At 37.5% G+C, this 19,058-nt stretch overlaps 2 protein-coding genes across 10 annotated transcripts in view; one reads left to right on the forward strand and one right to left on the reverse strand.

Moving 5' to 3' along the window:
• The window catches only part of LOC125937803 (translation initiation factor IF-2-like), a 42,871-nt gene extending 40,339 nt beyond the window's left edge, over nt 1-2,532 (reverse strand). Inside the window, exon 1 of the mRNA XM_049652725.1 lies at nt 2,524-2,532. Coding sequence (XP_049508682.1) covers nt 2,524-2,532 — 9 coding nt within the window. The remainder of the gene's footprint in view (nt 1-2,523) is intronic.
• Nucleotides 1-19,058, forward strand: part of ITSN2 (intersectin 2) — a 145,655-nt gene that overhangs the window by 1,253 nt on the left and 125,344 nt on the right. The gene's annotated exons all lie outside the window — the stretch shown is intronic.

The following is a 19,058-nucleotide window of genomic DNA, read 5'->3' on the forward strand; positions in this document are numbered from 1 at the left end:
GCTTCATTTGAGACCTGAATTAATTATGAATTAGGAATATGTTTGATAGAGCCAACCAGTTTATTTTAGGAATTAAGGGTTACACAAAAATGATTGCTTTCTTAAATGCTCTAGTTTTTTTTTTTTTTTTTTTACTAGTGTTTACTTGCTTACCCAGAGATAGGCGAAGTGTGACTTGAAATTTTGTGTTGTTTTAGTCGGCTTAATTTAGGTGGCATAGACTCTGTAGGTTAAGCTTCTTAAGCCTCTTAAGAAAATTGCCTCTTTCCCTCTGCTTGTTTGCTATATTGTTAATCAGTGATAAAACCTAAACTCAGTCTATAAACATCACCTAAAACCTTTACATAAATTGATAATAATATCCCTCAAATTTTAAAGATAGTAGCAACTCTGGTCTGCATATCTTTAGGTTTCTTTGGCTATGCCTATGATTCTCTAGTAATATCTCTCTCCTGTCCAGCTTTATTGAAATATGATTGACATATATCCCTTGTAATTGCACCTTTTAGAAGGTGCAAGTTGTTTTTAAAAGCTTAATTTAAGAACAAGCAATTTTGTATTTTTGGAAGGCATGGGAAAATGTGCATTATTGCTATTGTAATATTAATGAGCAGCAGAAGAGCTTGCATTTTTTAATGCTTTAATACATTTATTTCCTCCACTCACCTTTATAGTGAAAGCTAGAATTGTCTGACAAAACTTGACCTGTACTGAATTATTGAGCAGGGAGGTACTATTATTAGTCCAACAGATCTCAAGGCTAAAATCCTAGTCTCTTCTGAATATGAGGAAATGTGTTAGGCATGTTCTGGGATTGCAATTATAGTTATAAAAAATTGCATTTTTGCAAAAATAGAGTAGTATAAGGAACCTCTATACACCTATCACCCACACAGGAGCTTTCAGGATTTTCTTTATCCATCTCTTTTTCTTTCATACCTTAATTTTTGTTGTTGTTGTTGTTACTTCATCTTACATACTTGACACATCTTTTTTTTTAAAAAAAGTGGAAGTTTTTTCCATAACCTTAAGATTTCTATTTTTAATGTGTCTTTAATATCAAGTGTCACAAATTTCCATCTTTCTAGAAAGACAAAAAGAACATTTATTGGTCATCTCCTTCAACTACTTTCCTCAGTATTAAAATATATTTACTGTGGTTATCATTAATTGAACACTTATTACTGCTAGGCCCTGTGCTGTTTTGCATAATCAGTTAAAGCATAATCAACAAAGATCCTATGAGTAGTTACTTTTTCTCCTATCAAATAGGTGAAATGCTAACCTGGAGGTTAACTGACCACCCTTAGTCTCTGAGCTAGTAAGTACAAGAGCCTTTTCAAACCAAGACCTTTTAACTTCAGCCCCTGTGCTTTTATCACTCCTCTTGATTCAGAAATTAAAAAAAAAAAAAAAGTCATTTGGGCACTCAGTAAATATTTGTTGAGTAAATGAATGAAAGTACATGTTAATCCACTGGTAAGTAACTAGCGTTTGTATGTACTATATTTACTTGTAAAGCAATTTGTGAACAAGTTCCAGAAATGATTCAGAATAAACTAATTATGTTACTAAATTATATCACTAAAACTTGTATTACTAAAAATGTGGTATATTTATAACAGGACATTGGTTTTTGTTTTTGTTTTTGTTTTTTTTGGTATGCTGATCTTTTCAATACCTTATTTATGGAAACATTTGTGGAACAACTGTTTTTAAAGAAAGACTAAGAAAAGGCAGGCTTTTTTTTTTTTTTTTTGGCGTATTAGTTGTTAAAGTCAGGATTCCACGTGTGAAGTAGGAAAATAAGAATGTTTAAAATTCTGTAAACGAGTAGATCTAAAGATGAAGGTGCATCAGAAATGCTGTTGTTTTTTTCTTGAGTTCATTTTTTGCTTTGTGTCCTCCTGTAACTATTGAACATAGTCACTGATGTTAGAGTCCTGTTGGGTAGAGGTACATGGTGCATATTTGTAGGCATTCTTTGAAAAGGGGGAACTGAACTGGTTTTAAAGGATCTTAAGGCAGAGAGGAAGTGGGGGAGGAGAGGAGGAAACTGAGCAGAAATAGGGCAGTGAATACATCACGAAATAAGGTATTTATACAACTGTAAGAGGGCAGCATATTTCATTTGCAAATAGTATTATTTTAAGAGAGTCACTTGAAAAATCATTTCACAGCTATATCAGGACACTGAATGATTTAGTTACTTGGGAAGCTACTCAGCAGTAGTTATGGGAGACATTTAGGAGATCTATTACCAGACAGTAGACATTTAACTTGTTTGATTTAAGCAACTCTTCTGTGTTTTCTAGATTAGTTTCTTCACTAATGCATATTCATTTTAGAAAAAGTATATGTGGTTAATAAAAATTTCATTTATTTTCATTTTAACTATAGTAGATAAGATACAGGCTTTCAAGATGAAACCTCCTGCTCCTAACTCCAACATGAAATACCTGTATGGCCTTGAGCAACTGATTTTAATTCTCTAAGCTTCTGTTTCTCATTTACAAAACGTACCTGTCTCATAGTGGTATTGTATGTAATAGAAAGTGTTTAGCACAGTGACTAATTAGTATGGGTGCTCAATAAACATTACCATTATTCCAACTAGCTTCAGTGAGAAATTTCAAACTAGCTTAATCCTTTTTTTGTTTCATTTTTGGTCTTTTTACCTAAATGACTGGAAAAGAAATTCCCTTTTTTGCACCTTAATTTTTAATCTTATCATCAAAACAATCCATGTAAGAAGTCTGGAAAACAGAAGAACTGACCCACAATCTCATCTCCGCCTAAAGAATCTGCCTCCCCCGCCCCCCCTTAAATTAGGGGTGGTGGGATGTAGCCTGAAGGAGGAAAGTGTCTGTATCTGCGAAAGAAACTACTGCTTTGGATTATCACTTCCGAGTCTTTGAATCCAAGTGGTTAAACAACTTATGCTTTTCAGTGTGAGGAGCGCTTGACTAGTATGAGGTTGACAATGGGAAAGAATAGTCAAGAATGGTGGGCAGTTGGGGTGCCTTTGTGGCTCCATAGGTTAAGCGTCCGACTTTGGCTTAGGTTATGATCTCAGTGGTTTGTGGGTTCAAGCCCCACGTCAGGCTCTGCTGACAGCTCGGAACCTGCTTTCTGTGTCTCCCTCTCTCTACGCCTCTCCCACTCATGCTCTCTGTCTCTCAAAAATAAATAAAACATTAAAAATAAAAATAATAATAAAAAAGAATGGTGGGCAGTGGCAAACTATAGAGTCCACGTAGATAAACCCTAGCAGGGTTTTCTCTGACAGGAGGACACTGTTAACTGCTGCTTTATCATTTTCTTTTTGCTTAAACACATTGGCATGAATTTCACATGTGTAGCATTTGGTGATTTTACTTTTTGGTGGACATGAAATACATTTTGGTAAGTATAAGTGAGAAATTCAAGACTCATGAAATTTGCAGAGAATGATGTGGACTGAGATGCACGTGTAATACGCATTTTCTAACTTTGTGGTAAGTCCTGAAAACCTGAATGGTAGAAGAGAAGTCATGGTTTAATTTCCACTTAACCTTCTTTCACTGTGAGCATTTTAGGCTTCTCTGCTAATGTTCCAGTGAAATGCTTATAAATTGATGTTGTCCTGCTGCAGAGACAGCCTGTATTGGAAGGCTTTCCCTGTCCACCTCTCCTTCCTTCTAATGTGTGGTCCTCATTATGTGATTCTGATTTAGAGTTTTTGGCTCCTTCAGGATGTAGAGAACAGAATCACTTGTATGATTGAGATGTTAAGAGCGGTTTAGACTAGATACAGATAACCCCAACCTTTTTCTGAACGTTACTCTCCTGTACCTGGGTTTATAGTCTTTGCAGCATGGTGGTAATCTCATCTTGATAAAGTACATGCTGTAGCTCCCTCTTAAATACATCTTTGTTATCGCTTTCTACATTAGGTTGACTTTACCTCATCTTTGTCTTTCTGGGGGCTTCGGTAGGGGGAAAAATGCCTTTTCCCTCTGTTTTCTGTCATCTGCTTTAACTTTTTCTTTGTTCTTAACAACCATCTTTCATTCTAAAAATTAAACCCTACAGAAGTTACTGCTCATTCATGGTACCAAATTCCTCTAACAAATATTGTGTGCGTACAGGCCAGGGACTGCCCCAAGCATTGAGCATGTAAGCAGTTGACAGAATATACAAAAACCCCTGCCCTTATGCTGCTTATATTCAAGAAGAAAGAGGAGAGACAATCAACTGTCTAGAAGTTAGAATTTGCCAGGTGCTGTGGAGAAAAAGTAAGGCAGGAAATGGGAGTAGGGAATGTGTAGGTAGTTGGGTGGGGGGTAATTGAGAGAAGTAAATTTGCCTTTTTCAAGGTTATTATTAAAAAATGAAAGACCTGGGAAAAGATTATTGTTTGTGCTTTATGTGTTAACTTATATTTCACGTATTGTATTTAGCAAAAATTATTATTTAAGGCTTTTTTAACGTTTATTCATTTTTGAGAGATGGAGAAATGAATGGGGGAGGGGCAGAAAGAGAGGGAGACACAGAATCCCAAGCAGGCTCCAGGCTCTGAGCTGTCAGCACAGACCTTGTCATAGGGCTTGAACCCACGGACTGCGACATCATGACCTGAGCTGAAGTTGAACGCTTAACCAACTAAGCCACCCAGGTACCCCTGTCATTTTAATATAACTATTGGGTTTGCACCCAGCAGATCCCTGAATATTTCTATGTTCTAATAACTTAAAGGCAGACAAACAAACCTCAGGTACAACATGACTAGAGCAGAGATTTATCAAATGGTTTGGAATAGATACCTTAATTTTACTTTTCCTAAAAGCACTATATTGTGTTTGTTTTTAAACCCTATAGGCTATCTGTTTATACCATTTTTATTGTGATGAGTAATATATGTTCTTTTGGAAAATTCGAAAGAAGAAAATAGTCACTGAGAATCATATTACCCAGAGAAATGGTCTCTCTTAATACTTTGGTAGATATCCTTCTACAAATTTGTCTTTGCAAAAAATGGAATTATATACTGTGGTGTGTTACCTGCTTTTTCGCTTACTAACATTTATCAAAAAATAGTTCTATTTTATTGCATACTTATCTACAGCATAATTTTCTTGGCTAAATAATACTGCTTTGCTACTATAGAATGTTAACAACGTCTGACATTTACTGAGCATTTACTGTTTTCTAGTTACTTTTGAGACACTTGATGTATTTTTTTATTCACTTAGTCTTCAGCCTCTCCATAAAAGCTAGTCTATTATTACTTATTTTACAGTTGAGAAGATTGAACAAGGACAGGTTTAGTAATTTTACCAAGATCTCACAGCTAATGTGCTCATATTATCCTCTCATATTGGTTCTGTAACTTTAAAGTAGTTTGTATTTTTTAAATTTAAGTTTTATTATTTGTTTGTAAAAATTTACTTAAGTAGGCTCCACACCCAATGTGGGGCTTAAACTCATGACCCTGAGATCAAGAGTTGCAGGCTCCCCATAAAAAAAGGAGGGGCGGTGCCTGGGTGGCTTAGTCGGTTGAGCATCAGACTTCAGCTCAGGTCATGATCTCATGGCTTGTGAGTTGGAGCCCCGCTTCGGGCTCTGTGCTAGCAGCTCAGAGCCTGGAGCCTGCTTCAGATTCTGTGTTTCCCTCTCTCTCTGCCCCTCCCCTGCTTGTGCTCTCTCTCTTAAACATTAAAAAAAAAAAAGGTGGGGTGGGTGCCTGGGTGGCTCAGTTGGTTGAGCATCCAACTTCAGCTCAGGTCCTGATCCCACAGTTTGTGGGTTTGAGCCTTGCATGGGACTCTGAGCTGACGGTGCAGAGCCTGCTTAGGATCTCTCTTGCTCCTCTCTCTCTGCCCCTCCCCACACTCATGCTTTCTCTCTCTCTCTCTCTCTCTCTCTCTCTCTCAAAAATAAATAAACTTAAAAAAAAACAAAACAGAGTTGCAGGCTCTACTGACTGAGCCAGTCAGGCAACCCTATATTTTTAAATTGTGCCACAGTTAACGTCTTTGTAACCGTATCTGTGTTCACATCTATGATTATTTCCTTAGAATAAATTGCTAGTAGTTGTAGTAGTCGTAGTCATGGATCAAAAGGTATGGACACTTCCTATGGCCCATGTAAAAGCATTGCCAAGTTGTCTTCTAGAAAAACTTGTCAGTACCGAAGTGTTCTCCTACCAGTGAAACTGGTCCTGTTTCCCATATCGTCAGAAACATTGGCTTCTTTTTTTTAATCTCCTAATTTGATAAAGACCACCTTGTTTTTCTTTCTCTATTTTTGAAGGCATATTTTTAAAGATTTTACTTTTAGAAATACTTACCTCTGCTCTTTCTCACTTCTTTGGCATTTTCATCTCTTGGTTATTTTTAAGGTTTCTTTATATTTTAAGAATAGTAACTCTTTGCCATATAGGTATAGTTTTTTTTTTCCAAGTTTCTTTCTTAGTTTTGTTTATGGATTTTTATCAATGATAATAGCTAACGTTTATATAGGACTTCTCATATGTAACACTATACTAATTTCTTATATTTACTCCCTTATTTAATTTTTACAGCATTCCTATGGGGTAGGTGCTATTGTTAGCCTCCTGTATGAAGTCCTATGACATTGTCTTTTAATTCTCAGCTTTTTTCCCTGTGTGTCTTTGCCTGTTTCTGTTCCTAATTTGTAAAAAATCTCTTCTTCTAGCCTACTGGGTAATACCTATTGATTAGTTCACATTACTCAATTGAGGAGTCATTTCCTCTGAGATTACTCATCTAACAATTTTCTGGTTCCCTAAAGCAAAGTTAGGTGCTCATCTTTTGTCCTTTCTTTAGTACCTATATGGAATTCTAAGTTTTGGCCTTTTCCTTTTGTGTATACCCTGCTCTTTTTTTTTTTTTTTTAACGTTTATTTAATTATTTTGAGAGAGTGCACATGTACGTGTAGGGGAGGGGCAGAGAGAGAGGGAAAGAGAGAATCCCAAGCAGACTCCACACTCTGCACAGAGCCTGATGTGGGGCTCAGTCTTGTGGCTGGGAGATCATCACCTGAGCCAAAATCAAGAATTGGGGGCTTAACCGACTGAGCCACCCAGGCACCTCTATTCCCTACTGTTATACATCTTATCCAAGTGCTATACATCTGATGACTTGGTAAATATTTGTCAATTTGAATTAAAGGTGCTTATGGTGATGTTGTTGATATCAGGAAGGGAATCAACCTTCCAAGTGTATAAAATGGAGAAACTTACATGGAGAAAGTAGCATTGGAACTGGGCTTTCAGTGAGAAAGGGGGGAAAGAGAGGGAGGGGCCCAGAGACAAATTGAATGAAAACAGGCTTGGAAGTTTCCCGTTCTGGGAACAGCAAGTTACTTACAGGATTATTAACCTTGCCTCTGGGAAAGCCTGATAAAATAAATAACTCTTTCACTCCAGTGTACCTTTTCTGGTGTTCAGAATATTTGAATCTTCCTTCTAGATCTCTTCTATAAAACAAGGCTCAGTTTTTCTTCTGACTTCCCCCTTTTTTCCAGTGTAATGGGGGAAGTTGGAGGGTCCTGATGTAATCTTGGTAAGATTTTGAAATGCCCTGGGAAGTTTGGTGAACTGGTGGGGTAGGCCCACTGGCAGCCTCTGCCAGAAGTCAGAGCCTTAGGAGAAAGAGCAAACCCTGAAGAGTTGGGGTTCTAGTTACACCTCTCTCTGGCTATTGGTGCATTTGATTAGATCTCACTTCCTTTTCTCTCCAGCATTCATTATGTTTCTGTTCTAGTTTTGTTAAGAGGCATTTTTCTCTAAATTTACTAGTTTAATTTTGAAGTATACTGACTGCTTGTCTCTGAGTTATATTAACAATATAACCTGCCATTTAATGTAAATATTTTTCCAAATCCTTTTACTTTTTCACCTTAACATTATTTCTCATTATGTAACTTAAACATATATTTACTGTGGAAATAATATGTACTGATTAAAGAAACTTTGTAAAATAGGAAAGAAAAGTAGGAGAAAAAGTCATTCCAAGTCCAGCAACCAATAACAACCGCATTTTGGTGTTTCCTACCCACTGTGTCTTTCTTTTTTGTGTTTTTAGATATATATTATTGTGCATGTTTTATAATACAGCCTGGTAGTTGAGTATAACATGGCTTTTGCTGAGTGGAGTTTTAGTTCCAGCTTGGCTTTTTACTAGCTTTGTGAATGTAAGTTTCGAAAAGACTTGGTTTTCTCTTCCTTAAAAAAAAGTGGAGATTTAATAATAATACTTATCCATAGCATTGTTATGAGGATGAAGAGATAATGTATGTTTAGTGTGACCATCTCATAATAAATTCTTTCTATATGGTAACAATAATAATCAAGCCTGTCTTTTGCTTAGGTCAGCCAGGACTGCTGCCCTTGGCTATGCTTGGAGGGAAGGGGCATGTCAGGGGCACTGTACCTCTCTTTTCTGAAATAATTAAAATTCAGTTTCAAAATTCTTTTTTTTTTAACATTCTCAAGGGACCTATGAAAATGTTTACAATAAGGCCTTCTTTAAAGTGTAATTTATCTGGGGCCAGCCCCATAATTGGTGAGTGGCCTTGAGCCTCAGACCCTTCTAGGATGGCCCTGGTAATGATGATGTCAGTGATAACACATAGAAACCTGAGTGTCAGGCTTGGAATTTGGGAAGTATGCAGTGATTGTTGGCTGCTATTATTTTCATAATGATACATATTTATATCATAAATTTTAATTATAAGAATGTAAGCCATTTCCAGGTTATCATATGGTCTAGCCAAACTTGTGTTTTTAAAAATAGGTTTATTGAGGGGTGCTTGGGTGGCTCAGTCGGTTGAGTGTCTTCACTCTTGATTTCAGCTCAGGTCATGATCTCACAGTTCATGAGTTTAAGCCCCATAGCAGGTTCTGAGCTCACAGCACAGAGCCTGCTTGGAATTCTCTCTCTCTGCCCCCTTCCACTCTTGCTGTCTCTCAAAATAAATAAATAAACTTAAAAAAATCGGTTTATTCAGATATAATTTACAGGTCACAATGAATTTGATTTAAGTAGCAGCATAATACTTGATTTGCCCCACTGTGGGGCACTCAGGTTATTTCCAGGTTTTTTTCTATAATAACTAGTAATTGCAGTGAACATCTTCACATTTACCCCATTTATCATCGTTTTCTTATGACAGATTCCCAGAAGTGAAATTACTGGTTTATTGGATATGAACATTGGTAGGGTTCTTGCTGTATGTTCTCAAAGTGCCTTCTGAAGAGCAATACCAGTTTGCACTCCCATGAGTTATGTCTGCAGCACACATTCCCCTCACCTTTGCTGGCCTCGAGTATTAGCCATGTTTCTTTAAAAAAAAAAAAGTTTAGGGGGTGCCTGGATGGCTCAGTCGGTTGGGCTTCCGGCTTCGGCTCAGGTCATGATCTCAGGGTTTGTGGGTTTGTGAGTTCGAGCCCTGCGTCGGGCTCTGTACTGACAGCTCAGAGCCTGGAGCCTGCTTTGGATTCTGTGTCTCCCTCTCTCTCTGCCCCTCTCCTGCTCATGCTCTGTCTCTCTCTCAGAAATAAATAAACAGTAAAAAATAAATAAATAAATAAAATAAGTTTATTGGGAGAAGCAACTTAATTTGCATTTCCTTGATTATTTGTGACATTGACATTCATTAGTTTCATTTCCCCTTTTGAAAACTTTTTTTTTAACTTTCTGTAATATATTTATTTTTTATAATTTACATCCAAGTTAGCACATGGTGCAGCAGTGATTTCAGGAGTAGATTCCTTAATGGCCCTTACCCATTTAGCCCATCTCTCCTCCTACAACCCCTCCAGCAACACTCTGTTTGTTCTCTGTGTTTAATAGTCTCTTTATGTTTTGTCCCCCTCCCTGTTTTTATATTATTTTTGCTTCCCTTCCCTTCCCTTATGTTCATCTGTTTTGTATCTTAAAGTCCTCATATGAGTGAAGTCATACGACATTTGTCTTTCTCTAATTTTGCTTAGCAGAATACCCTCTAGTTCCATCCACGTAGTTGCAAATGGCAAGATTTCATTCCTTTTGATTGCCGAGTAATATTCCATTGTGTGTGTGTGTGTGTGTGTGTGTGTGTGTATACATATATATATATATACTGTGTATGCATATATATACATACGTATATGTATATACTATGTGTGTATATGTATACCACATCTTTTTTTTGTTCATTTTTGAGAGAGAGAGACACACACACAATGTGAGGGGGGGGGTGCAGAGAGAGAGGGAGACACAGAATCCGAAGCAGGCTGCAGGCTCTGAGCTGTCATCACAGAACCCGACACAGGGGTCTAACTCACCAACTGTGAGGTCACGACCTGAGCTGAAGTCGGACGCTCAACCGACTGAGCCATCCAGGTGCGCCTTACCACATCTTCTTTATCCATTCATCCGTTGATGGACATTTGGGCTCTTTCCATACTTCGACTATTGTTGATACTGCTGCTGTAAACATTGGGGTACATGTGTCCCTTCGAAACAGCATACCTGTATCCCTTGCATAAATACCTAGCAGTGCAGTTGCTGGGTTTTAGGGTAGTTCTATTTTTGTTTGAGGAACCTCCATAATGCTTTCTAGGGTGGCTGCACCAGTTTGCATTCCCACCAGCAATGCAGAAGAGATCCTCTTTCTCCGCATCCTCGCCAACATCTGTTGTTGCCTGAGTTGTTAACGTTAGCCATTCTGACAGGTGTGAGGTGGTATCTCATTGTGGTTTTGATTTGTATTTCCCTCATGATGAGTAATGTTGAGCATTTTTTCATGTGTCAGTTGGCCATCTGGATGTCTTCTTTGGAGAAGTCTATTCACGTCTTTTGCCCATTTCTTCACTGGATTATTTGTTTTTTGGGTGTTGATGGAAAACTGTCTTTTTGAGGTCTTAATGTTTTCTTTATCTGTTTTAATAGTTCTCTGTACATTAAAAATATTGACTTGGAACACCTGGGTGGCTCAGTTGGCTAAACGTCCGACTTCGGCTCAGGTCATGATCTCACAGTTCGTGGGTTCGAGCCCTGTGCCAGGCTCTGTGCTGACAGCTCAGAGCCTGGAGCCTGGTTCAGATTCTGTGATTCCCTCCCTCTCTGCCTCTCCCCTGCTCACACTCTCTCTCTTTCAAAAATAAATAAACGTTAAAAAGAAAAGGTTTTTTTTTTTTTAATTTTTGGGACAGAGAGAGACAGAGCATGAACGGGGGAGGGGCAGAGAGAGAGGGAGACACAGAATCGGAAACAGGCTCCAGGCTCCGAGCCATCAGCCCAGAGCCTGACGCGGGGCTCGAACTCACGGACCCCGAGATCGTGACCTGGCTGAAGTCGGACGCTTAACCGACTGCGCCACCCAGGCGCCCCTGAAAAGAAAAGTTTTTAAATATTGACTATACTTGTGATTTTTCCTCATTTTCCCCATTTACCTTTTAATTTTGTTTTCAACAAAAATTTAAAATATTTATGTAGATGTGAATGGCTTCAGAACTTAGAAAGTTATCTTTGTTTCAGAGAGGTAATATTTTACTTGAAGGTGAATCATCTATATGAATGTTTTCCCTCTATACTTCTTATTCAAGACAAGTAAATAGTTTTGTTTTCATATTTAGTCCTGATAGGAGACTGAAGAGAACAGACCTAATAGCCAGCTCCCCTACCTTCCCCTCATAGCAATGCAGGCTGAGTCACAAGCTAATCTTAGGTGTTTTTTTTCCCCTCTGTGTGGGTGAATTATCTTGTTCAAAGTTGTTGACTAGTTCTTCTAGAATTGATTTAATTTAAATCTGCAATATTATTGGAATAGTAACTACTTCATTATTACTTTACCATTTCTGTTCTTTTATACCTGCTTGGTTTAATGGTTGATTCTTTGTAGGCTAAACTTAACGTTTATAAAAGGTCAGACTTATAATTTATATTTAAACATCTTAAACTGAGGTTGCCAAGTTGCAGAACTAGAACTAGTAATAAGTTTTTATAGAAAAGTTAATCTTTGAAACTTTTAAGTCTCAACATGCTTTGTGAATTTGGGGCCCTAAGCCCTTAGGTAGAAATAATAGTAACCTTTTTCTCAGATATTGATTAAAGTGAGAAAAATATGCCCTTCTTATTAGTAATTGGTGACTTTAGTTTGTTGTACCTATTCAGTGAAATCAAGATAAATACTGTGTAGGAATGCAAGCTGGTGCAGCCACTCTGGAAAACAGTGTGGAGGTTCCTCAAAAAAAAACAAAAATAGAACTACCCTACGACCCAGCAATTGCACTACTAGGCATTTATCCCAGGGATACAGGTGTGCTATTTCAAAAGGACCACATACACCCCCATGTTTTATAGCAGCACTATCAACAATAGCCAAAGTATGGAAAGAGCCCAAATGTCCATCAATGGATAAATGGATAAGGAAGATGTGGTGTATATATATGATAGAGTATTACTTGGCAATCAAAAAGAATGAAATCTTGCCATTTGCAACTACGTGGATGTAACTGGAGGGTATTATGCTAAGTGAAGTTAGAGAAAGACAAAATTCATATGACTTCACTCATATGAGGACTTTAAGAGACAAAACAGATGAACATAAGGGAAGGGAAACAAAAATAATGTGAAAACAGGGAGGGGGACAAAACAGAAGAGACTCGTAAATATGGAGAACAGGGGGTTACGGGAGGGGTTGTGGGAGGGGGGATGGGCTAAATGGGTAAGGGGCACTAAGGAATCTACTCCTGGAATCATTTTGCACTATATGGTAACTAATTTGGATGTAAATTTAAAAAAATAAAAAATAAAACAGGTTAATAAAAAAAATCTAAAACTGTCCTAAAAAAGATAAATACTGTGTTACAGAGAACAAACTCGGGGTTGCTGAAAGGGTGTTGGGTGGAGGGAAGGGCTAAAGGGGTGAAAGGGCATTAAAGAGGACACTTGTTGGGATGAGCACTGGGTGTGATATGTAAGTGATGAATTGCTAAATTCTCCTGAAATAATTATTACGCTATATGTTAACTAACTTGGATTTAAAAATTTTTAAATAATAAATATTAAAAAAATAAATAAATTGACCTAAAAAAAAAGGAAATGAAGCCACTAACTCAAAAAGATATACATACCCTATGTTTATTGTAGCATTATTTACAATAGCCAAGAAATGGAAGCAAGCCAGTGGCCATGAGTGGATAAATGGATAAAGAAACTGTGGTACATAACAGTTGTTGGAGAGGATTCGGAGAAAGGGGAACACTTTTGCACTGTTGGTGGAAATGCAAACTGGTGCAGCTACTCTGGAAAACAATATGGGGGCTCCTCAAAAAATTAAAAATAGAATTACCCTACTACCTAGCAGTTGCACTGCTAGGTATTTTATATAAATGGGAACATAAAATATGCATGGTCTTTTGTGATTGGTTCCTTTTACAACCATAATGTTTTTAAGGTGCATCTTTGTTATGGCATATATGAATAGTTCATTCCTTTCTATGACCAAATATTCCATTGTGTGGATATACCACATTTTGTTTATCCATTCGTCAGTGGTTGGACACTTGGGTTGTTTCTACTTTTTGGCTATTATGAATAATATTGCTGTGAGCATCTGTATACAGACTTTTGTGTGGACATAGGTTTATGTTTTCATTTCTCTTGGGTTCATACCTAGGGGTGGAATTGCTAAGTTATGTGGTAGTCTATGCTTAACATTTTGAGGAAATGCCCAGTTGTTTTCCAAAGCAGCTGAATCATTTTACATTCCCACCAGCAATGTGTGAAGGATCCAATTTAGGAGATTAGATTTTATGCTACTGATGAGTTATTCTACAGAATCACAGTGGGAAAATGGCTGAAAATTTTTGGATCGGATTGCTGCTTCTCCAGTATGGTTCAAGACACATGCTGGGGCAGAAAGCTTTCCCTGTTAAATGAAACTAAAATGCAAGTTAGTTCCTCATTTCTTAGGAGCTATTGTTTTTTCATGTCCATTGTCTTCGATTTTTGTATATCAGTATGGACTACTTACTGATAATCTGAGTTAGTAACGATTACTGAAATTTAGTGTTCATAAACTATAATTAACAAATTTGTAGAGCTTACTGAGGGCTCTAATTTAGTTTAGCTATACAGTGCTTTGGCAGCATTGAAAAATTCCTACTGTGCACACCCACACTTAGATTTTCAGTGCATCATGGGTATTGAGTTTGATGTGGTTTCAGTTGCTATTCTTGAATTAACTGCAATTAATTATGGAATTGGGGCATCTAGACGGCTCAGTCAGTTAAGTGTCTGACTCTTGATTTCAGCTCAGGTTATGGGATCAAGCCCCATGTCCAGCTCTGTGCTAGCAGTGCAGATCCTGCTTGGGTCTCCCCCCCCCCCCCCCCCCCCCCCCCCCCCCCCGCTCATGTGTGCACACGTGTGCACTCTGTCAAATAAATGTTAATAAAATTATAGAATCAGTGTTAGATTTAGTTTTGTTTCTTATTTATTTATTTATTTATTTTTGAGAGCGTGGGCAGGGGAGGGGCAGAGAGAGGAGAGAGAAAATCCCAAGTAGACTCTGTGCTGTCAGCACAGAGCCCCACACGGGGCTCAAACCCACGAACCTGTGAGATCATGACCTGAGCTGAAATCAAGAATTGGATGCTTAACCAACGTAGCCACCCAGGCACCCCAATTTTGTTGCCCATTTTGCTCTTGTGTAACTGTTGCATTGTATAATTCTTCATCATGAAGTTTTTTTCTACTGAAAAATGGGAGCAGGGCGTTAGATTGGGTCTCTTGTCCCACTTAGGTGGGACATGGTTAGAATAGAGAATGAATGGAATACAAAATAGAAGGATTCTTTCACAGTCTAATATTGTATACATTTTTTAAAACGGGAATTCATGTATTTATAATTAAGGGGCTTAACTATGAAATACACGAATCCTCTGTAAGTTCACACTTTGGCTTTGGAGGTCTGAAACCTTTGGAATTGTATGCCACGTTTTGTGCATTTGTGTTTTTTCCAGAAAGAGCAACGAAAGGTTTGCCAGTTTAAAAAAAATTTTTTTTAATGTTCATTTATTTTTGAGAGAGAGTATGTGAGCAGTGGAGGGGCAGATAGGGAGGAAGACACAGAATCTGAAGCAGGCTTTAGCACAGAGCCCGACATGGGGCTCCAAATCAGGAACCATGAGATCATGACCTGAGCCGAAGTTGGACATTTAACCGACAGAGCCACCCAGGTGCCCCATTGCCAGATTTTTTTTTTTTTTTTTTTTTTTTTTAAGTCCATGACTCTTCAGAATTGAGATTGGTGAAGAGAATTTGTAAATTTGTGATTTTGAAGTATTTGGGGGAAATAAGGCCTTGTTTTGCTTAGGTGTCATTGCTCAGAGATATTTTCTGGATACACTGTTGGTTTTAGTATGACTATTTCCATGTAAGAGTATCTCTATTTTGTTATTTTGTGGTAGTTTTTCTCCCTGTCAGAACATGGAGTTTGCTTTTAAAATCCTTGTTCCACATTTATTATTTTATATTTGCTTTCTCAGTAAATTAGGACGTTCTATTTTATTCTTTTTGCTGCAGTCATAGCATACTTTCCAGTAATTGAAACGTATTGATATTTAAAAAAAAAACAAACTTTAAACTGATAGAATAGGAAAATGGATGAATGCTTTTGTATCCACTGGCTACTGGTTTCAGTTTCTTTCCTCTACTCTCTTGTTCTGTTTGTGTTTTGGTTGACATTGGAAACTACCATTCACAGGTAGAAGCTATTCCCACACAGGACCTTCTGGGGTGTGGCATTGGTTTTGGATGCCAGTCTCTTCAGGCCTCTGCAGTAGGCTGTGTCTGGAGGAGTGTACTTTTCCTTTGTAGTTTTTAGCACTAGATGTATCATGGCTGGGTTTGAGAGGAGATTGGTAATTTTAGTTAATTGTTTTTGGTAAAACAGACTTGTTGCATAATATTGTTTATAATAGACTAAAATATAGACAAGAGCAAGGCTCTGGGTTATATTTGCTATTGTGTTAAAAAAGCGTGCAAAAGTATATTTGGTGTTTGGTGCCTGGCACAGAGCTTCTAAAACCTTTGGAATTTCCTGAGTGATGAGTGTCTTTTATTCATAATAAACCCCTTCTCATCACACCTGAGGTATGCTACCTCAGAGGTAACTTAGAGTGGTAACCCTAGATAGCCTTAGGATAAGGCTGGACAACCAGAAAGACCAAGAGATTAGAGGGTTGGAACTTTTCTCCCTACCCACTGACCTCTAGGAAGAGGAGGTGGGCACTGGAGATTGAGCTCTACAAAAACTCGAGAACAGTGATTTCAGAGAGCTTCCAGGTTCGTAAAGGCACTGAGGTGTTGGGAGGGTGACATGCCCAGAGAGGGCATGGAAGCTCCATGCCCTGCCCCCCAGACCTTGCCCAATGTGTCTCTTCCATTTGGCTGTTCCTGAGTTTTAATCCTTTATATCAAAACAGTAAACACAATTTTTTTTTTCAACGTTTTTTTTTTATTTTTATTTTTTTTTTATTTTTGGGACAGAGAGAGACAGAGCATGAACGGGGGAGGGGCAGAGAGAGAGGGAGACACAGAATCGGAAACAGGCTCCAGGCTCCGAGCCATCAGCCCAGAGCCCGACGCGGGGCTCGAACTCACGGACTGCGAGATCGTGACCTGGCTGAAGTTGGACGCTTAACCGACTGCGCCACCCAGGTGCCCCCTTTTTTTTTTTTTTTTTAAGTAAACACAAATTAACTCTTTCTGAGTTCTGTGAACTTTTCTAGCAAATTGTCAAATCCAGGGAGGAGATCATGGGGAACCCCTGGTTTATAGCCAGCTGGTCAGAAGATGGCCCAGGACTTGTGACCAGTGTCTGAAGTGGAGGCAGTCTTGCAGGACTGAGGCCTTAACGTGTGAGGATTGCATAACTCTAGATAGTATCAGAATTGAATGGAATTGTTGGACACCCAGTTGGTGTCAGAGAATCGGAGAATTGGTTGGTGTCAGAGAAAAAACTCCTTAGAAGGCATTACTAATTTTTGAAAGACAAGTTGTAAATTTACCATGACTTCTTTGAATTACTAAGGTCATAATATTTGTCTGTTTTTAATTGCTTGACCTTTTGGTATATGTGGTTCCTATGAGATTAAAAAAAATAGCAACAACAACAAAACTTGAAAAGTAGAGAAAAGAAAATTCTTTACAATCTTTCAGCCTAAGTCAACTACTTTTAGCATATTAATGCTTTCGAATCAGTATATGTATATATATATATATGTATATATGTATGTATATATACGTGTATATATATATACGTATATATATATATACATATATACATACATATATACATATATATATATATATACCTATGTAATTTTTACATAATTAGAATCACTATAGATTTTTGTCTATTACCTGGAAGATATTTTTTTCTGTGTTACTCCATAATTTTCATAAGTATTAATGGCTGTGTTGTTTTTATTTAGTAAATAGACTCTGTTTACTACCCATACTCCTGTTTTCACATGTTTGGTTTGTTCAAGTTTTTGCTATTACAAACAAAACTATGATAAACATTATTTGGTGGATGTATATTAAACATTTAGTCTGTCATACTCTGTTAGGTGTTTCACAAGGATAAAGTCCTTTCCCTTAAGAGGTTTTCTTCTAATCCTTGACATGTGCATATGTAATTTTGAGTATTTGCCTCCATATTCTAGAATTTTGTATTTTTTTAAGTGTTTTTATTTTTGAGAGAGAGACAGAGACAGAGCATGAAGAGGGGAGGGACAGAGAGAGAGGGAGACACAGAATCTGAAGCAGTCTCCAGGCTCTGAGCTGTCAGCACAGCCTGACGCGGGGCTTGAACCCACAAACCATGAGATCATGACTTGAGCCGAAGTCAGGTGTTTAACTGACTGAGCCACCCAGGCGCCCCAGAATTTTGTATTTTTTAAAAACTTACTTTATATCACAGACATTACGTATCTACTATTGCCTTGAAATTATCATTTGTAGTAGATTTGTAGTATTCTGAGTGAAATTTATTTTCTTATTCCTTTCTCTGTTGGATAAAGTAACCTTATTTGTATTTTTTAAAAATATTGATGGCACTGTAATATGCATCCTTACATTCTATTTTCCCTCTTTGGATTATTAAGATAAATTCCTCTAAGTGGGCTAAGTAGGTATTTTGTTTTAGATGAATGTTGTCAAATTTAGAGGTACATGTTTTACCTTTACTCTGCCCGAAGCTTTCTACTTCTATGGTATTTGCCTTTTTAAGAAAAAATATATACACCTTTATTGAACGGCTTAAAATTTACAGAAAAACTGAGCAGATAGTACAGGATTTACCATCTACCCTTCCACCAAGTTTTACCTATTTATTAATAACTTACATTAATATGGCATATATGTTACAATTAACCAGTATCGATGCGTGTATTATTAACTAACATCCATGCTTTATTCATTGTTCTGTAGTTTTTATCTGGTGCTTTTTCTCTCTGTTCCAGAATCCCATCTAGAATACCACAATACATTTAGTTGTCATGGCCCCTTAGGCTCCTCTTGGTTGTGACAGTTACTCAGACTTTTCCTTGTTTTGGATGACTTTGACAGTGTTGAAGGGTACTGGTTATATTGTAGGATGCTCTCCTGTTGGAATTTGTCTGATGTGTTTCTTGTGAGACAAATAAACATGGGCGAGGCAGGCAAGTTAACCTGACACATTCATTGTAATATAAATTTACCAAGGGGCATCTGCATGGCTCAGTTCATTAAATGTCCAACTCTTGATTTTGGTTCAGGAGCCCCACGTCAGGCTCTGCACTGATAGCACAGAGCCTGTTTGGGATTCTCTCTCTCCCTCTTTCTGCCCATCCCTCAAAATAAATAATAAAAATAAAACTTAAAAAAGTAATAACTTACCAAAATGAAAAGTTTTCTCATATACCAAAAATATATAAAATTAATATGTAATATTACCATAACCATAAAGTGCCTAGAATTAAATGAGATGAGTAAAATCCCACTGAAAGACATAA

The sequence above is a fragment of the Panthera uncia genome (genome assembly GCF_023721935.1).
Source record: "Panthera uncia isolate 11264 chromosome A3 unlocalized genomic scaffold, Puncia_PCG_1.0 HiC_scaffold_12, whole genome shotgun sequence".
Taxonomy (NCBI): Eukaryota; Metazoa; Chordata; class Mammalia; order Carnivora; family Felidae; genus Panthera; species Panthera uncia.